The sequence below is a fragment of the Gekko japonicus genome, unplaced genomic scaffold, assembly GCF_001447785.1.
Source record: "Gekko japonicus isolate JY-2015 unplaced genomic scaffold, Gekko_japonicus_V1.1 scaffold5, whole genome shotgun sequence".
NCBI classification, from domain to species: domain Eukaryota; kingdom Metazoa; phylum Chordata; class Lepidosauria; order Squamata; family Gekkonidae; genus Gekko; species Gekko japonicus.
In genome coordinates, this window is record NW_015168652.1 from 3,116,779 (window position 1) to 3,136,408 (window position 19,630).

General features: G+C 41.6%; 1 protein-coding gene across 1 annotated transcript in view; it reads right to left on the reverse strand.

Annotated features, from left to right (window-relative positions):
* The window catches only part of MAGI2 (membrane associated guanylate kinase, WW and PDZ domain containing 2), a 959,850-nt gene that overhangs the window by 65,874 nt on the left and 874,346 nt on the right, over positions 1-19,630 (reverse strand). The window contains exons 17-19 of the mRNA XM_015415060.1: positions 8,199-8,384; positions 4,886-5,060; positions 572-818 (exon numbers count right to left, since the gene is read on the reverse strand). Coding sequence (XP_015270546.1) covers positions 572-818; positions 4,886-5,060; positions 8,199-8,384 — 608 coding nt within the window. The remainder of the gene's footprint in view (positions 1-571; positions 819-4,885; positions 5,061-8,198; positions 8,385-19,630) is intronic.

Consider the following 19,630-nt stretch of genomic DNA (forward strand, 5'->3'; position numbering starts at 1 on the left):
TCTGCCTATGACAGTGATATAAAAGACAGTATTTATGCAGCAGTTCCATCTGCTTTGTATTTTGGCAAAGAGGCAGTGATGGGGGATGGAGGAGTGGCTGCTTATATGACTCAGATTCTGTATTACAGAAATGGTTTCCTAATAATGGTTCTTAAATCAATGGCTTTCCTCCAATCTGTGGAGTCACTTCTTGTGCCCAAAAGAAATTATGTCCATACAATTGGCCTTTGCTTGCATCCCCTGACACAGACTGAAAGCTGTTTTATAAATATGGTTGATATAGCACTTTTACAAGGCAGATACAAGTCGTTTCCATTTAGAAACATAAGCCCGACTGCATGGAGAAACTTTCACACTTGCCTGGATCGATTTGCTGTAGGAGATTTATTTTATTAGCACAAATATTTTTGCAAATACACGAATGCATTCAATATTAGTTTCTGTCGCAAACATTTAATAGCACTAGGCTTGTGCTTTTGATTTAATAATAGCACACACTTTATTGTGAACTGTCTTGGGCACAATTTCATGGAAAAGCAATATAAAATTATATATGCAAATAAAGAAATACCTGGGGCTGGGGCTGCCTGTAATCTGATAAGGGATATTGCCTGGTGTCAGGAGAATGTTGCCTGTAATCTACCAAAGGGGGTTGCCTGTAGTCCAGAGGAGGTGGTTGCTGGTAATCCAATACTGGAGGGTGCCTGTAGTCTAATGGAGGCTGCCTGTAGTCTGTTGAAGGCTGCCGATAGTCTGTAAATGGAGGTTGTCGGATGTCGGGTTTCACATCCTGCCTTGCTTTCACCTCTGACCTGTAACTGAGTTATGAGGAATAGTTAGATTGGAACCCGGATTACCTTTTTAAAAAGCAAGAAGTGTTAACTACTATTAAATACATTTCTTTTTTAAAAAAATTATTTCCCACACAAACAAAACAAACACAAACATACATAAAATTGGGGTATACCATTCTTCATCGCTGTTTTATCTACTAAACTGCCTCATACATTACATTTCATTTTTTCACCTTATATTGTCTTGTAATCTTTTGCACATATATAAGTATTAACTTATTATTTACCACTCGATCAGACTTTGTCTAAGCATTCTGTTATATTTTTCAGTTAACTATATTTAAAGTCTATAAGTCTTATTTTCTTCTGGATAAGACTTTAATGTTTCATTATACTTTTCAAACCATTCATGGAATGCTATTCCACTTTAATTCTCACAGTTTCCCTCAACAATTTTTAGTCTTTTTTGTAGTGCTTCATCCTCTTCTTCATTTTCTGGTTTCTCCTCTTAAGTTTTAGAGTCATGCTTCTATATCTTTTTCCCTTGTAGGTGTAGAAGGTGTGTTCCAGTGTTAGCCACCTGTATGCAATTTTTGAGATGATTTGAAATTCCACAAGTTCTTCTCTTTCCTTTCTCTGAAGTGATGTAACAATCCTTGTCTTGAAGATTTCATTGCTTATGTTTCTTTTATAAGAACTCAAATACACATCTTTGAAGGTTTTGTTTCTCTTTGTACGTGCATAGTTCATTCTGTAGATCATATCAGTTTGATTGTAGGTTTCCTCTCTATCTTGTATATACACAGAATTTTGTATATCGTCTTTCCATTGTTTCTGAAGCTCCTCCGTCTTAGTAGTGATTTGTTGTGATAAAGTTTCAATTTTGTCTTGAATAGAATCCAAACCTTCTTTCATTGCCACTCTAACAGCAGTAATAACTGTATTCTGAATTAAAATTTGGAGATCCTCTAAGGAAACCTGTGCTAATTTAATATCTACAGGATTCATTACAACTGAAGATGTAATTCCTGGCACCTTTTGAAATGTATCCATACCATCCATTTTTAAAACAATGTGTTAGGAAAAAAATCTCTGAAGTTATTTTTTCTGCAAAGCCTTGCAGTCACACCACTTCTAATGTTTACAAAACAGTAGCTTTTATAGTTATATTAAAAACAGAGACACTTCCAACATAAGCCAAGAATCTAATCAGTTTTCCAGGATACAATACAATAGAGTCAAAACACAGTGAATTTTTGTGGTTTCTAAAAGGTATACAGTTATTTAAAATACAGTGCAATACAATCAATACACAGTAAATTTTTGTGGTTTCAACAAAATAAAATAAAATGTTATGGGAATATGGTGTATAATAAATTCGAAGTAAGATCCAATTCTTTTTCCTTTTAAGCAATAAAGCATTTGTAATCCGTTTATAGAAGCATAGTTAGTTATAATCCTTATTAGAGTGGAGTTAATTATAATCCTTTACAAGATCTTCATGTATTTCCAAATGCTTTGGGTGTTATTCTTCATCGATGGTATGGATGAAGTGTAAAACTTTCCCCCCTTTAACTGGAGAGTCATAGCTGCGCGCTCATGTCTGACATGGGCGCTCTTGAATGGCTCTTGCTTCGGGGCTATCTAGGGCTCCTGCTCGCTTGCTGCCACTTGTGGGGGAGTCCAAGTGAAGCCCCTTGCAATGAGCTTCTCTTCAGGGAGCTCACTGGAGTTTGGGAACCCCTGAACCCCTCTAGAAGAGCTGATGATCCAGTCGTCACATGGGAGAGTGTCCTGGTGTGACTGTTCTCGCCGCGCCAAATTCAGGAAGTCAACTGCTATTAAATACATTTCATGAAATGAAAAGCATGTCACTGGCTTGTAAACCTGACATGGGGCTAGGCCATTTGTGAAAACGAATACATGGGATATGATCTGAAAGTAATGGTGGTCAACCTTTTCGGCAAGAGCAGGAGGGATCATGGCTTAGTGGCAGAGTATCTGCTTGATTTGCAGAAGGTCCTAGGTTCAAATCAGGGCCTTTCCATTTAAAAAAGGGCTCTACCAGTTCATGATGTGAAATATTTTTACCTGAGACCCTGAAGAGCCACTGCCAGTCAGAGCCAATGATATTGATCTTAATAGAACAATTGTCTGACTCAGCATAAGGCAGTTTTAAGTATTAATATGAATTAAAATTTGGAGATCCTCTAAGGAAACCTGCGCTAATTTAATATCTACAGGATTCATTACAACTGAAGATGTAATTCCTGGCACCTTTTGAAATGTATCCATACCATCCATTTTTAAAACAATGTGTTAATGAATTACTCTGTCACAAACCAAGTAAAGTAAAATAAGATAATGGTTTTCTGTCCAATATTTCACATATTCTACATCTTATTCCCTGCAACAGTAGGTAACAGTAAGGTTGTGGTTTGATGCTGGTTGAGGGGATACAGGGAAGCTTCTCATTGCTGGCATCCCCAAGGAAAGAATGGGCAATGCTGCGAAATTGTATGGCCACTGACTGGCTACTATCCACCACCGACATCAGAGACTCCAGAAGCAACAGGCCAGCAGCAGTAGCATTGCATGGTGTTGACTGAGCTACCTCCTGTCTGCACCACTGATTACCAACAGCTGCCCATAAGGACGCACTTCCCACCAGTGAATCACCACACTGGCCCCTCCTAGACCTTCATGCCCTATTCTGGTATTATCTCTGCTAAGGGCTGATTTCACACATCTTCACTGCATTATTGTTGTGTTATCTTAATCATTCATTTCTTGAAACACCACATCAGAAAGTGCACACAGTAGCACAATGGCCAATTATGTGTGGAACAGGCAATAGTCCAATGTGGGAGAAGGAAACAGAACAGAGCTAATGCCACAGCCATACTCTATGGTCTTTGTGTTCCTGCTTAGTTGTTACATAGATCTCTCCTGTCTTTCTCACTCCTGCCACAGGCAGCAATAATAAATACTGGATTCAGAAGGTGAATTCTTCATATATACAGTGCACACCCCAAAACAAGATAATCATCTAATGTACAAAGGTAAACACGGATACATTAGGTTTTCCTTTTCCTTTTGGTTTGTACAGAAAGAGAAATATTGTCCTGAACCTCAAACCTTCATTCCCCGAAACCCTTGCGCAAGTTGAGAAGATGTTAAATCTCCAGGTGAGCCTCTCTCTCTCTTTGCATTTGCTTCAAATTGCATAATATGATCTGCACAATGGAATAGGGTGGTGGTCATGATTAAAGGCCATGGTGCAAATGAAACTGGGGATCAGTTGGGGCCGGATTGAATATTCAGGCTTCTAGTTAGTTATCCCTACTCAAAAGCAACAGATATAATGAATCATTAAACTAGTTTCAACTACCCTGGAGACATCTGAATGTGTCTTACTCTCTAACATATATGAACATGTGTGTCTCATTGAAAACTACTGTCATCACTTGGACTACCTTATCCCCTTTGTGGATACCTGAACCTTGGACTGTCTCTTGACCATTCTCCTGCCTGAACCCTTGCTGTGAGTGACTACCTGGTACTTTCTGCCTGGTTGTTCTGTGGAACTTCTGCCTGCTCCTGCACCAGATCCACCAGGGCCTGTACAAGTCCTCTTAGTCCCAGCTGACAAAGTGAGCCCAGGCCCACAGAAGCTTAAGCCTAATTAGTTTTCAAGATGTTACAAAATCCTCTTTTTGCAGCAATGTACTAACATAGCTACCTTTCCATAATCTGTGCAGCATGCTAGTTCCCTGCTCAAATGTTTTCTGCTGACCCTATTAAGGACATTTTTGTAGTATGTGGGTGGTTTTGAACATAACCCATGCATTTTGATATATTCTTGATGACACCCCAATATCATTACAAGGACACAGAAATATCCGCCCCCGTTCTTTTAACCACATGACCAGCATCACCAAGTTGGATAAGGAAATGTCATATTGCATATTGTTAAATAACAGAAGAAAATGCCCAGTTGGCCCCTTCAGCCCCCCCCCCCCACCCTATTAGGGACTCATGGTCTGGTATGGTATATGATCCTTAAGAACTGAAGCCACTGTTTGCCTTACCTGTTTTCATGCCCTTGAGAGTGGAGCGGCTGCGGAGGTGCTGGTTGTGCTACGGGACTCTGCTGTGCTACTGGGCTCTGTTGCGAGAGTGGACTTTGCTGAGCCATGGGGCTATGCTGTTGGGCCATGGGGCTCTGCTTCTCTGAGCTGGGTGCGGAAGCTGGGCTGTTCAGCTCTGCATAATGGGAACGCGAGAGACAAGAGGGAGCTGTTACCATGCAGTATTTAGTAAAGGGCAAAGCAGACTGGTTGTCGCTGTATCATACTCTACCCAAGAATGTTCATGCTGGGTTGTTTATTCAGGGTCATAGCTAGATTTTAAAACATCTGAACTTAGAAGGCTTCCACCTTCTAAGGCGTCCACCTTAGAAGGCTTCCACTACCACCGCCACCAATGATGTGGACAACATCGGGGCTAAGGATGGCCCGGGAAGATCTGGCACAATTTTTGCATGACTGATACCACCGGACTTACTTCCTTGGGATCGGCTATAGGTCAACATCATCTCTGGAGAACTGTCTGTTTACCATCATGGCATACATCCAGGGACCATCTTGCTTTCAACTATTGTTGTTGTTGTGATGAATTATTAATGTTTTTATTGTTTTTACCTTGTTTTATATGGGTGTTGCCCCTTGTAAGCCGCCCTGAGCCCACTTTGTGGGGAGGACGGGGTAAAAATCCCAATAAATAAATAAATAAATAAATAAATTCATTGGTTGTGCTCTGAAATCTACTACAATTCTGGCTGATACATGGATTCTTAAAAATCCAATTGAGAGCCTCCATCTCTCTCCATTGCTTTTAAAAACAGAGAGTGGTGGTTGGAAAGTTTCCATTTGGAGGACTTAATAGGTAGAAGGCAGGAAAGACTGAATGAGGGACCAGAAGGAAGTGACTTGCCCTTTAGGCAAAACATAAACAAACAAAAATGGCAGAGGATAATGGATGTTGAAGAGGTGGTCTAAGTGGGCAAATGGATCAGTCCTGGGCATGGTAATCAGATATCCTACTGGCTTCAACAGGACTTATATCTGACTAAAAATGCATAACATTGCAACCTCTCTCACTGTGCAGAAAAGAATGAGTATGCTGTAAAAGAACATGAATTAGTAGAAACCTATTCTAAAGACCTATTTCCAGGATCTTGAAGATCCATTTCTTCTAGGCAGAAGATGCATCTCAGCCATGCCTAGGATCAATCTCTGGTTCCCAGAATTAAGTGATATTAAATTATTATCAGTTATTTAGACTGTGAGCCCTTTGGGCACAGAACTGCATACTGAAAAACTGCTGTAAACCACTCTGAGCTGATTGAATGAATTAATGAATAAAACACATAAAATGCTGAGAAATACCTGACTAGATCTTCCCAGCACCTCTCTAAGCCAAATAACTGCTTTTTGGGCCCCAGTTTGTATGGAGATGATGTAGAAATGGGAAAAGTGGTTTTACCTCTATCAACCTTTCAAACCAAAACCAGCACCCTCCATCCTTGACAGCTCTTTAAATGGCTAATAACAGCACAGAGAGGGGGGACTGGTTTCAGTTTGAGCAACAACAGGAGGTTACTCTCCCTGGCCCTTTACAGCTGTGACCCAAATCGACCCACCTCGCAGCTGTCCAAGCTTAAAAAGACCCATGGAGATCCATGATCAGCTATACCGAACCCTCTGGCCATTTAAACCTAACAGCTGAAGAGTGGAGCTGCCCGTCAGCTGTTCGGTTTAAATACCTGGCAGGCATTTCAGGGCTCCCTTTCTTCCCCACTCCAGAGCAGGGGAAGTGAAACGAGCACTGAAATGGTTTCCTCCCAGGGAAACTGGTCAGCACAGTGGTCCACCTGTCAGTTGATCGGCTTCCCTGGGAGGAAGCCTTTAAACCCCCTCTGCTTTGCTCCCCCCCCCCCAGCTCTGAGCAGAGGGAGTAAAACTAATGTGTTAAATGGCTTCCTCTCAGGGGAAGCCAATCAGCCCGGTAGGTTGCTGGTCCGATCAGCTTCCCTGGGAGGAAGCCTTTAAACCCCTCTGCTGCCCTTCTCTTCGTGATGTGTGCTGCTGCTGCAACAAAACTTGGGGAGGGAGTCATACCATAGTGATGGCACACAACTTGGGGAATAAAGGGAAGGTATTTAAAGGGACTACTGCCTTCCCTTCACTCCAACATGTGACACGACTTGGGGTGGGAAGATATGGAGCCAAATAAATTCAGCAATATCTCAATAATGAGATAAGAAACCAGTATTTCCGTTAAGCCCTGGGGGTTCCATTGTCCTGAGTGCTGTAATAAGTAGTAACTCAGCAATCTCTCTTTCTAGTCTGTTCCTGAAATTTCTTTGCAATAAAACAGCTACTTTGAGGTCATTCATTGAATGTCCCGAAAGGTTGACTTCTCAATTTGTTCTCTCCTACAGCTTCTCAATTTTGTGATTCTTGATGTCAGATTTGTATACATTTATCCTTTGGTGTAGGGTTTGACCACTTTGCCCTATGTAGAGAACTGAAGGGCATTGTTGACATTTAATGCCGTATACAATGTTAGAACATGAGCAAGTGAATGAGCCTGAGATGGTGTTGATGTTGTTGTTAGGTCCAGTTATTGTGCTCTCTGGGTGTATGTGGCAGCAAAGTTGGCATCTGCGTTTACTGCAAACTCTGGTACCAGTGTTCATGTTTAAATTAGATGTTGTATTACTGTGAGTGAGGAGTTATTTAAGATTGGGGGGCTGTCTGTGGGCAAGAAAAGGTTTGCCCCCCCATACTTGTGAAAAAGAACTGTTATTATGTAGTAGAGGCTGTGAGTTGCTGATGATGTGTTGAACTGTTTTGAGTTGAGAGCTGTATGTGACCACTAGTGGTGTTCTGTTATTTTTCTATTTTGGGTCAGTCTTGCAACAGTTTTCTCTGGGTACTATACTGGCTTTGTTAATCTGTTTCTTGACTTCATCAGGTGGATATTTTAGTTCTAAAAAGGTTTGTTGTAGATTCCTCAGGTGAGAATCTCTGTCTGTAGGACTGGAACAGATGTGGCTGTAGTGGAGACCTTGTTCTCCCTCAGAGTAAAAGAACAGGCCCTGCAGTAGTTCATCAAGGCCTCTTCCGGTGGTTCGTATACACTTTGGCCATCTGAAGTGTTTTTGAAGGATTCAGATTCCCGTTCAAGCATGTTCCATGGGGATCCAGCAGTAACATTTATATAATATCACACATGGGCATCACATACAAAAATCTCTCAACCTCCCTAGTGGTGCAGTTCAGATTAATTGGTTGCTACTTCTACTTTCCTCCTGGGCTTTAAGGGTCAATTACTTACCCTCCTGAGGAATGATGCGAAGAGTTACACTAAGACCAGCATCTTTAATTAGCTTCACAATATCTGCATGAGGCATGTTAATTATAGACTGGCCATTCACAGCTAGGATCCGGTCTCCGACTTTAAGTTTTGCGCAGCGATCAGCAGGACTTCCATCAATTATACGGCCTATTTTGTGGGGTACAGCTGAAAAAAGAAGGGGAGGGATATAATTAAAACAACTCAGCAGTCAAATTGATAGGGTAAAGACCATGAAGCAATCAAATATTTGTATATACCTAACAATGGCTGCCACTGGGAATGTGTCTAGTTCTTCTCAGTTTGTTCAGTAAATGGTTCCTGCATTCAGCATCCCACAAACACACTCTCCATCTTCACCATGCTTTGGTTTCTGTCCAAAATCTAGGTTGCTAAATCAGGGTTATTGGAACTAACGATGATAACAAAGTGAAGCACCACTTTGAAGGCCATGTATTCATTATTAATGATCTCTCCTCTTTAAGATGAACCTGGAAAACATATCCTTCTTCCCCCTACATATCTATATGTTGTTAATTTAGCTGACTGAATTGGAAGAGCAGTCTAAAAAAAACTTTTAAGTTGGCCACAGGAAAAATCGTAAATTTTCTCTGCTGTTTCCTTTCATGGGATATGCCGGTGATGCAAGGCAGAAGACAGCACGGACAAAACATTTAATATATAGTGAAAATTGCTCCGTGACAGCACTAATGAATTGTGTATATATGTGCCATTAAGTCACTACCAATTTATAGTAAATCCAGTAAGTTGCTCTCAAGGCAAGTGAGAAGTAGAGGTGATTTGCCATTGCCTTCTTTTGCAGAGTCTTCCTTGGTGGTCCCCCATCCAGGTACCAACCCCGTGTAGCTTCTGAGATCTGATGAGATTGGGCTATAACTTACAATTCCATGTCCCAAGTTTGAAAGAAAAAGCAAGCAGAGGACACTGTGATTAAACGTTGCAGATATACCCCATGCCTTAGTTCTGAAGAACAAAACAACTGAAGCATGCCTGACAGAGTGCATGGAAACAAGATACTCACTATAGCCTGTCTAGAACTGCATAAGCCCAGGATCTCCTTGAAACCAGGTCACCTTACCTGTCCAGGTAGCATTAGCATGCCAAGGAGCCTGGACAGGAGCAGCACTGAAGTTCTGGCATGGCACATGTAGCCTAGTTTTAATCAGAAATTGGGAAGAGCACATGCATACTAATCCTTTTTTGCCTACCAGCATTACATTTAAATTTGGCCTTAGCCCAAATGACAGACTAGGAGGTGTCCCTATGTCTGCCCTGGGCAGAAGGAGGAGCTGGTGGTTTCCAGAGAAGGATGTCATGCTCTGCACTCATCAAGGTGCAGAAGTCTAGCAGGGAAGGGAAGAGCACACTGGCTTCTACGTCCAGGGCAAGTAAGATAATCTCCTTTGTCCACAGAATTACAAATACTCACTTTTATTCCTTTTTATTTAATTTCTCACTGAGATTCCTGGTGGATTATAACATTTTAAAAATAGCTCAGTCACACAGCAAGGACCTCCAATGAGCAATGTAGTAGCATTAGAATTACGAAATTCATAAGTGGACCGAAAACCTACAAAGGACAATAGGGGGGAAAACCCCTCTCTTGGCAAGATATGCCATAATTCAGAAAGCAGATAACAAAGGCAGTGGAACAATGCAGTAAGGAGAAGGTGAGACATACAGTAAATACTGCCAAAGACTACTATCCTTGTTGTTGTTGTTCAGTCGCACAGTCGAGTCCGACTCTTCGCGACCCCATGGACCAGCTCCCGCCAGGCCCTCCTGTCTTCCGCTGTCCTCTGAAGTTGGCTCAATTTCATGTTCGTTGCGTCGATGACACTGTCCAACCATCTCATCCTTTGCCGTCCCCGTCTTCTTTGACCTTTAATCTTTCCCAGCATCAGGGTCTTCTCCAGTGAGTGCTCCCTTCTCATTTGGTGGCCAAAGTATTTGAGCTTCAGTTTCATTATCTGGCCTTCCAGGGAACAGTCAGGGTTGATTTCTTTTAGGATTGACTGATTTGATCTTCTTGCAGTCCAAGGGACTCTCAAGAGTCTTCTCCAGCACCATAGTTCAAAAGAATCTATATCCCTTCACAAAATGGTCAAAGAGTATCTTAACATACTCTTTCTCTAGGACAGAAATTAGTAAAAAAAAAAAAGTTTGAACTTCAGAAGTATGCTTATTCAGGTGTTTTTTTTAAAAAAAATCAACAGAATATGAAAACTGCTGATATAAAATGTTAACTTTAAAAAGAGTTGAAACTATCTCTGGCATTTCAGTGTAACCCCCCCCCCCCAAGTTTGCGAAACAATATCAAATGCAACCTTCATGAACTTGCTGACAAACTGTAATTTTTGAAACAAGAAAATGCTTTCATAGGATTTTTTTTTTTAGCAACACAAGATAAGGATGCATGGCTTTTAGCACAGAACTAATTTCTCATTAATTTCTAGTGCTTTAATATTAGAAGCACTTTTAATTAAACTAATTGTAATTTAATTTAATATTCTGGTTTCCTATAAACTTCTTTATTGTGCAATTACAGCCACAAGATACACAAAAGGAAGTGCGAGAGTCTGGCTATTTGCAAAATACCAGATTGTTTTTAAACAGTTTTGATTGTGCAAACACCCAAAACACACCCCTACTTCCCTATAGGTTATTTACAGTGGCCGAGAGTCCCATAGGCTCTTGGCCGGGAACCTAGCCCCCTGATTGGAGCGGGCTAGGATCTGCATAGTCCATTGTCTCTTGGAGCGAAGCTCTGTGTTTGTCTCTGGACTTGTCTGGACTGGGTACATTACACCAACAAAGTTTTTTTCATGGTATAAGGCAGGGAGTGTGTAAGGTCGAGCTATAAGAGGTAGATAAAGGCAGATGCTAGCAGTCCTCCGCATCTGAGTTTCATTTGCTGGGCAAGAGCCCTGCTTGCTTGCTTTGCATTTGCTTGCTAAGAACCAGAAGCAACACACACACACCTCTCTCCCTTGGCGTCAGCACCTTTATGCCTGCTGGGGAGGTGGCTGAGGGGAGAGTGGTCTTGCTTATCCAAATCTGAAGTGTCATGCTGAGAACTTTCTGAAAAGAGTTACTAGCAAAGATGCCACTTAGACCCGCCTTGCACACACAAACACTCAACAAAAAAAACCACAAAAGGAAAGAGGAAAAGAATGCTAGGCGCCTCACTGGTCCAGCCCTACCCTCATAAAGAGTGCCTCGTAAGGCTTCACATGCTTCAGGCTCAGACTATTGTTTGTTATACTTGCACCAGCCTTTTGTGTAACTGCAAGTACAACAAACAGCAGTCTGTAGTTTGGTTACACCAGCCTTTGCTCCCTCTAAGCTGAGCCATTTGGCTACTGCATAAATTAGTTTGCTCTGGAGCCATCCTTACTGAGCTAAGACAAAAATGTGTGAGCCAGAGGCTACAAAACTGTGAGCTATCTCACACCCAACTCAGCTTGAGGGAACACTGGTTGTTATTAGGAGAGTTGTGATTGTGCAGCCCCCCCCAGTACACAGACACACACACAGACGCACACTTCTTGAGATGCTGGAATGCAAGGAGCTGCTAGGCATTTCCAATGAAGAAGCACCTTGTGAAGAGGTCTCAGGGCTTTATATTGCAGGGGTGGGGCATGTCATTTGGGGGCAGAGAAGGGACAGGGGCAGGCTGGAGGAGTGGCTGAGCCACCACATGAATGCCTGCGTTGGGGTCCAGGAAGGGTCGTGGTGGGTGCTGGGGCCATCTAACCCACACACTCTCAGGAAAGGGCCCCGTGTTCTTAGGGGCCTGGAACTGCCTTTAGCACCTCCCCCTGGTTGTTGGGATTGTTGGGTAGCAGGGGTCATTTCGTAGAAGAAGAGGTGCAGGAGCGCATTAGCATAACTCATTAGCATAACTTATTTGCATATGCCACACCCCCTGACATCACCGAAAGTGTGTCAGAAGGCAACACCCACTGCTCTGTCTCACCCCAAAAATCTCCAGGTGTTTCCCAACTCAGAGCTGGCGAGCCTACCTAGAGGAACAGCTGGGATCTGCTGGGCTTTGCAGCGCAATCCTAAGCCGAGTGGCCATGCCAGTTCTCCCTGATTAGAGCCCACGCTCCAAACTGGCTCTAAGTGTTTTGAGTCTGAGTTACTAACAATAATAGCTCCTGAAGTATTGGCAATTTTGAGAATCAGTGTGCATAAGTTTGAACAAAGTCATTTGAACACTGTAATTTGTCATAATTAAAAGGGCAGATGTAAAAACACACGGAATTCTAAGTGGGCTTTCAGTACAACTCTAAACATCAAAGGACTTGGAAGGATATTACTTTGCTGAAGATTTCAGTGTTTGCCTCCGATTGGCAGAGTACCTAAACAGTCAATATGTATGCAGCTTCTCCTCTTCAAATGAACCCAGATTTTGCCAGAACTACTCAGCTCCAGAAAACATGAGCTCAGAATCCAACAAAGTATTAGGACTCAGCCATTAGGCATAACACTATCCATAAAGTGAGCCACATTTTTAATGTCACACTAGACTGACCCTCTCCAATAAGTGAATAGCACACATCACACTACCCCCATAGCATACAACTTTATGACATTTATTGAGAAACACAGAAGGGAAAGTTTCATAGTTTCAAAAACAAAGGAGGAAAAGTTTTCATAAGAGTAAAAACAGTACTTCTTTTGAAAATACATTCTGAAAGGAAGAAAAGCATTCCCTCTCACATAATAAAAGAAGGAAAACTATGGCGGGGGCGGGGAGAGCTAGGGCGCCTTTTTTTGGTGTTTCCACTCACAATTAACAAGATTTTTCAAAATGCTTTGCGATTTGTATTTTTCTGTTTGAGAGAGAAAATCAGAGATTGTATTACTTGCTCTCACAATTAAAAAAAAAAAGAAATTAGCAATTTCAAATTTTGTGTTTTTCATTCTTCCTAAAATGCATTTATGTTTGAAAATTGGTGGGCACACGGGGGGGGGGAGAAGGTAGCCTCGCCTAGTGTGCAATAAAACCTGGGGCCGGCTCTGTATGTTAGTTCTGCAAGCCCTGTGGCACCCTCATCCTTCTCCTTCCTGGTAGAATCTCTTCCCTTTTACCTTTCCACTGTTGCTTCTTGAATCCAAAGCAACTTCAAAAACAGCTGGTGAAATGTCTATAGGACATTACTAGGAAAAATCCCTTTTGGCATGGCAAAAATCCCTTCTGTATTCCAAAGTGTCTCAAGCAGATTGAAAGGCCAGCACAAAATAGTTCTTTTGAATGTAGGAATTCAGGCAAAAGGACACTAATAAATTTTCGACTGTTGAAAAAGCTAAATGGCTACAAAAGTACATGCTAACACCAAACATTTCAGTCCCATCTTCTCTTGTCAGGGTGAAGGAAGAAGAAGAAGAAGAAAAGAGATTGGATTTATCCCCCGCCCTTCACTACCCAAAGGTGTCTCAGAGCGGCTTACAAACTCCTTTCCCTTCCCCTCCCCACAACAGACACCCTGTGAGGTGGGTGGGGCTGAGAGAACTCTGACACAAACTGCTCTTTTTCAACGACAGCTGTGCCAGAGCTTGCGACTGACCCAAGGTCACATCAGCAGGTGCAAGTGGAGGAGTGGGGAATCAAACCCGGTTCTCCCAGATTAGAGTCCGCACACTTAACCACTACACCAAACCTCTCCTTACATCAAGCTTTCCTCCTACAAGAGCATCTCCCATCCACCACAAAGGAGTTCCACATGCACAAAGAAATGCCTTCTAGTGAGATATGGAGCACCAAGCATGTATTACAGCACAGGACGAGCCTGATGAAAATATCCCAAGCTTTTCAGATGCTATTCTTAACTTTCCCCTCCACTCATCCCTACAAATTTTGGTTGAATGCAACTGCAATTTAAAAATTGCTTGATTATTAAGGTGACGTTCTAATTTCCTTCAACATTTACATGTACAAAGCCAGACAAAACACTGGGTGCTGAGTCTAACACAGCGCCTTTCTCTGTTTCTTGCTCTTATATAAACAAACAAAAAATTATTTCTCTTGACAGAAAATCACCGAACCCCTACAGAGCTCCAGCTAATATCACAGCATGCCCCTTAGGGAGAGCTGATTACTACAAGCTGGTGTCACTGCCAAATAATGTTTCTCACTTTCACTAGTACAGCATGTCTTTTTTCATGTGTTCGGTAAGCATTTCCCTTAACAGTTGAGATTGTAGTTTGTAAAAAGTCACTCGCCTGTTTTCTCACATTTCTTCTCATACAGTTGGGTAAATGTCAGAAGTGATCTGGTGAAAGGGGAGGGGGGGGATGCCAAATCTCTCTTGTATTGACAATACCCTCTGGCAGATAATAAACTTCTTGTGCTATTTCTAAAAAAAAAAAAAAGTAAACAGAAACAGATCCTAAACTAAGCAAATGAATCCACCAGACCTAACCATCCCTTTCAACATGTTACATGGGCCAATCACGTGAATATTTATGGCATCCTCAATTCTCTATAGGTGCGAGGGTTTTAATTCAGCTTTAAATCCCAACATACCAGGATTTAATTGGGAGAACTAATACATAACCCCATTGGTCCCTCACTTTGTTCCGGTGTCTGCTCACCATACTCCATGAATGAACAATTTCCCTTGCAGTCCTTTCCCCATATCTGCATGCTAGGAAGAGTCCCTGAATATGGAAGCAGTCAAAAGAAGCTATGCACTGCTTTTGTTCAAGATGGAAGGAAATACTGCCCTAGGATTCTTTCCTGTGTAAACATGTTCCTTGCAATAAAAGTTTTATGGCATAGCTTTATTCAAACGTCTTAGCCAAAGTCATGTGAGATGTCCAGGGTTGGAAATGAAAAAGGAAATTGTAACTTATACATTGATTTGTATCAAAGGTCCCCCCCCCCCATCTGCAAAGGGCTATTTTTATGTTTGCTGAAGCTATTGAACTCTCCTTTCCTTAAATACACTTGCAAGGAATGTCAGTCCTGTCCCATGTCCATAAGAATTGTCTTGCTGGATCAGTCCAATTAGCCTAGCCTGTCATTTTTAAGAGTGGTCAAATAGATTGCACTCTAAATTTCCCAAGCAGATCAAAATGGGGTCAATGTGGTACAGTGGTTGGAGTATCAGACCATGACTTGGGAGAACTGAATCAACTTCCTGCTCAGTCATGAAGCTCATTAGGTGACCTTCGTCAAGTCACACTCTCTCAGCCTAACCTACCTCACATGACAAAATAGGGTGGGGGGAGAATCGTGCACAGTACACTAAGCTCTGCCTTAAGAAAGGGCACTACAAAAATGTATAAATCTGTTTTTATCCCTGGGATCTGATACTCACAAGTTACATTTAGCTATCATAGCTAACAGCTATCCAAAGATCCATCCCTCCATGAACTTGTCTAAACCTTTTTGAACAAAATCAAAGTTAGTGGCCAGAGCTGCCAAAGGCAAGCTGAGCATTAATCCAGATGGTGGCAGCTTTTTACTATCAAGCCTGACCACTGTTTAACGTGCCAGTGGTAGTCTGCTGAGATGGAACTGGACGTTGTGCTGATTCCACTGTTGGATGAGATGTTGCCCCACCATGGTTAGCTACCAGTTGCATCATGCTCACTCTGCCTCACCCACCACCAACCTCATAAACTGTAATGCCATTCTTTGCCTGAAGGGCTGGCACCGAAGTTCATCAGAGAGCTCCTTCATCTGGTAAGCAACTGTGAGGGCCCAGAATATCTGGATCCTGCTGCCAGAATCCTCATTAAAGACCTGCTCAATTAATCATCCTGATCTAGAAAGGCATTTTTAAAAGGCAAAAAACATATGTGCCTACATTTGCATCCTAAAGGTAATGTCCTATGGAGCAAGCTGGACTTTTTCCATGATGGCTTTCCCAATGGTAAATAGAAATTCAAGACTCTATTTGACAGCATAAGACCAGAGCAAAGTCATTGAAGATATACCTGTATCTCTGTAGAGTTTTCATTCTCTCTTGGCCGGCTTGCAATGAATACATTAACATTTTTACTGCATACATTTAAATATTGACTCAACTCTCTATATAATGCCATTTTGCGCTATGTAGTTGGCAGAAGTTCAATTCTGTTTTCAAACTCTTCCAGCCGTGTCCAAATGGCTCATGAAAACATCTACCATTTTGTCTACACCATAGACTACAAGTACTTCAGGGCAGGGACTTCTAGAAAAAGTGGGGAACAAGGACAGGTTCCGTTGCTACCTTGAAAAGAAATGTAGCAGAGCAGCTTCTTAGCAACATGAACAAAAATGGTTCTTCCACACTACAGGAGGAAAATGTCCTTTGGTGCAGCTTCTAAGTGGACAAGGGCAGCCACCTGAACAGAAAAGGGGAAGAAAATGATGGAAACCTGGCCCAAGAAATGGGTTGGTGCAACCAGTGTGGAATTGCAAAGTAATAAGGGCTACAGCTCAGTGGTAGAACATCTCCTTGGCAGGTCCCAGTTTCAATCCCTGGCATCTCCAGTTAAGGTTCAAATAGCAGGTGATGAGAAAGACCTCTGCCTGAGACCCTGGAGAGCGACTGCCAGTCTGAGTAGACCCTATTGACTCAGATGGAGTAATGGTCTGAATTCAGTACATGGCAACTTCATACATCTGCAGGACCTGGAGGGCACCTTGGGAAGGGTACTGTATATCCTACTAAAGGGCTTGTATGGATAAAGTCTGTCTTTTATCACAGACTAAGGCATAAGTTACACAGAAAGGTCCCCTTTCACTCCAGCGCCAATATGGCAGCCATGAGCAGGATTAAAGAGATGCGTCATGAACTTCTATCACAGAAATATTGTTTTGTGCAAGCTGCTATAATGGATGTAAATCTGAAGTACATAAGGGACAGGGCAAGCAATGCAGCCTATCCCTCTAAGGACCAACCAGTACTTTAGGGACTGGGCTCTCACAACGGTTAAACAGATATGTAAATATTATTTTAACAACCCTTAGATCACAAGTCATCATATATCACATGGAGAGTTTCAATCATGGCTAAATTAAATGATGGATCACACCCATGCTTCTTAAAAGGATTTCAGATATTAGAATTCTGAGTATTCCTGGTACCCTACTGTAGTCTAGCTCTAGGATGCAATTTTTTTCCATGTGTTAAGATGGAGGCAGGATTGTTCATTCCAGTGCAGATTTTGATGAATAAATAGGTGCCCCTTCAGCATAAAAGAATATTTTAGTCAGTCCACCATTGCTTTTCACAGAAAGAGGATTCTTCTAAATCAGTTCATTGTGAAAATAATTCATACGTTCTAATACATTAAAATTAATTAATCTTCTTACAACACAATCTTATCTTAAACAGGCAAAACTGTTTAAATCCATGGATTGGAGCCACATGGATGCTACACAGTCAATCAGTCAGTCAGTCAGTCAGGCATTTATTACGGCAACAAGCCATAGAACACACATGCTTAAATATAACATTCATAACATTCATATAACTGAATTTAGGACAGTAAAATAAAACTCTATAAAAATACAGTTGAGCATAATAAAGTAAAAGAAGAACATAAAAGAGACTTATATATTAGATTGTGTATTTCGGATGCAGTAGCATGCTACCCAAAATTTTGCCACAGTTTCAGTAATTGTCCGGTTCCCATCAATTAACAATCGGTTACACTGCTCAACACCTGATTGTCCCACCATATCTGTTATAATAAATTTGTCACGGATCTTGTTATACCAGTTACATCTGAGCATCATGTGCTCAATAGTTTCTATCTCTTCTGAGCTGCATCGACAAAGTCTATATTCAGCGGGGATCCTTTTGAATCTGCCCTCAAGCATCGCGGAGGGGAAATCCTCACATCTGGCTAATGTGAAGATTTGGATGCTACATAAATTTTTCAGCAAATTTGGGGGACTTCTCAGGTTTGCAGAAAAAATTGAAATCAAAGTTAAAATATATAAGGTGGTTTAAATTCCCCCAAATATATTTGTGTTGTCTGTGCATGCAGACAATGCTCTTACCTGATCAGAACAGGACCACTTCAGCCTGGTCAGGAGGCAGATTCCAGCAGCTGCTCTTGGCCCAACCTCAGTGTCAAAGAACACCTGGCACCTGCAACCAGGCCCAGCTTCAACAGTGGAGGACTTTGGGCTCAGGAGTCGCACCAGGCTTGGTGCTGGGGGGGAGGTATGGGATTCCCCCCAACTCACAGCAGTGGAGGTTCTGTGGCAGCAGTGTTGGGCCCAGTAGTGCTGGTGGAGGATGCTAGCAGCTGCACTGGACTCAGCTGTGGCAGAGGAGGATGCCAGCAGCAGTGTCAGGCCCAGCAGTGGTGGAGGAGGATGCTGGGCTTGGGAGCCACACCAAGCTTGATGCTGGGGATGGGATATGGGATTCCCCCCAGCTTGTGGTGGTGGAAGATGCTCAGCAGCTATGCCAGGTGTAACAGTAGTGGAGTAGGACAAGAGCAGTGGAAAAGGAGGACACCGGGTTCAGGAGCCATACCAGACTTGCTACTGAGAGTAATATGGGCTCCCCCTGCTAGTCTCCCACCCCCTCAAGCCCTAAGGGGAATTGGCACTGATGGGGGAAGGATTCCCCCTCATGAGTATTGCGGGTCCTCATTTGTAGATATCTAAACGGTATATGGATTAGTTCTAGTCTACTTTCCTCAAAACTAAAGCATTTTTTAAAAATCACAAAATGTAAACAAAACAATCTTTTTTAAAAAATAAATTTTATTTTAACTTTTTCATGGAATACAGAATAAAGAAAAGAAATAGGGGGAAATGAATAAAAGCTATGATTACAAAAACACAATATCGAGGGCAATTTTGCAGATATTAAGGACAATCCTTGATTAAAATACATGTGTATATACAAGGAATATACGAGATGGTAGCTTAAAAAGCAACTATAACAACTTACTCATTCTACCATTTTCTCATTTTTATTCTATTTTATAATAAAACATTATATTTTCTATATAATTTTAACATATTTTAACATAAGTTTATTGTAATAAAAGTAATATAAAACATTATATCCTTTCAAATTAAAACTATCAAATAATATTAAACCATTCTAATATATGACTATAGAAATTAGTTATAGTAATCACAGAAGACTTGATAGTTATTTTCAAATTCATCTTTTGGTCTTTGATTAACTTGTCAGTTTTGCCATAACTGCATATTCTTGCATTTTGTCTATCCAGTTCTCAAGAGCTGGAAAGCCGACGATTTTCCACTTCGTTGTAAATACTACGCTTGCTGCAGTTAACAAGTATCTGAGAAGTTCATGCACTGTCTGAATTTGCCGGTCGAATTCCTAGTAGCATTGTCTCTGGTAACATAGTAAATTTTATATTCAATTTTAAAAAATGAGTATGTATTTCTATCCAAT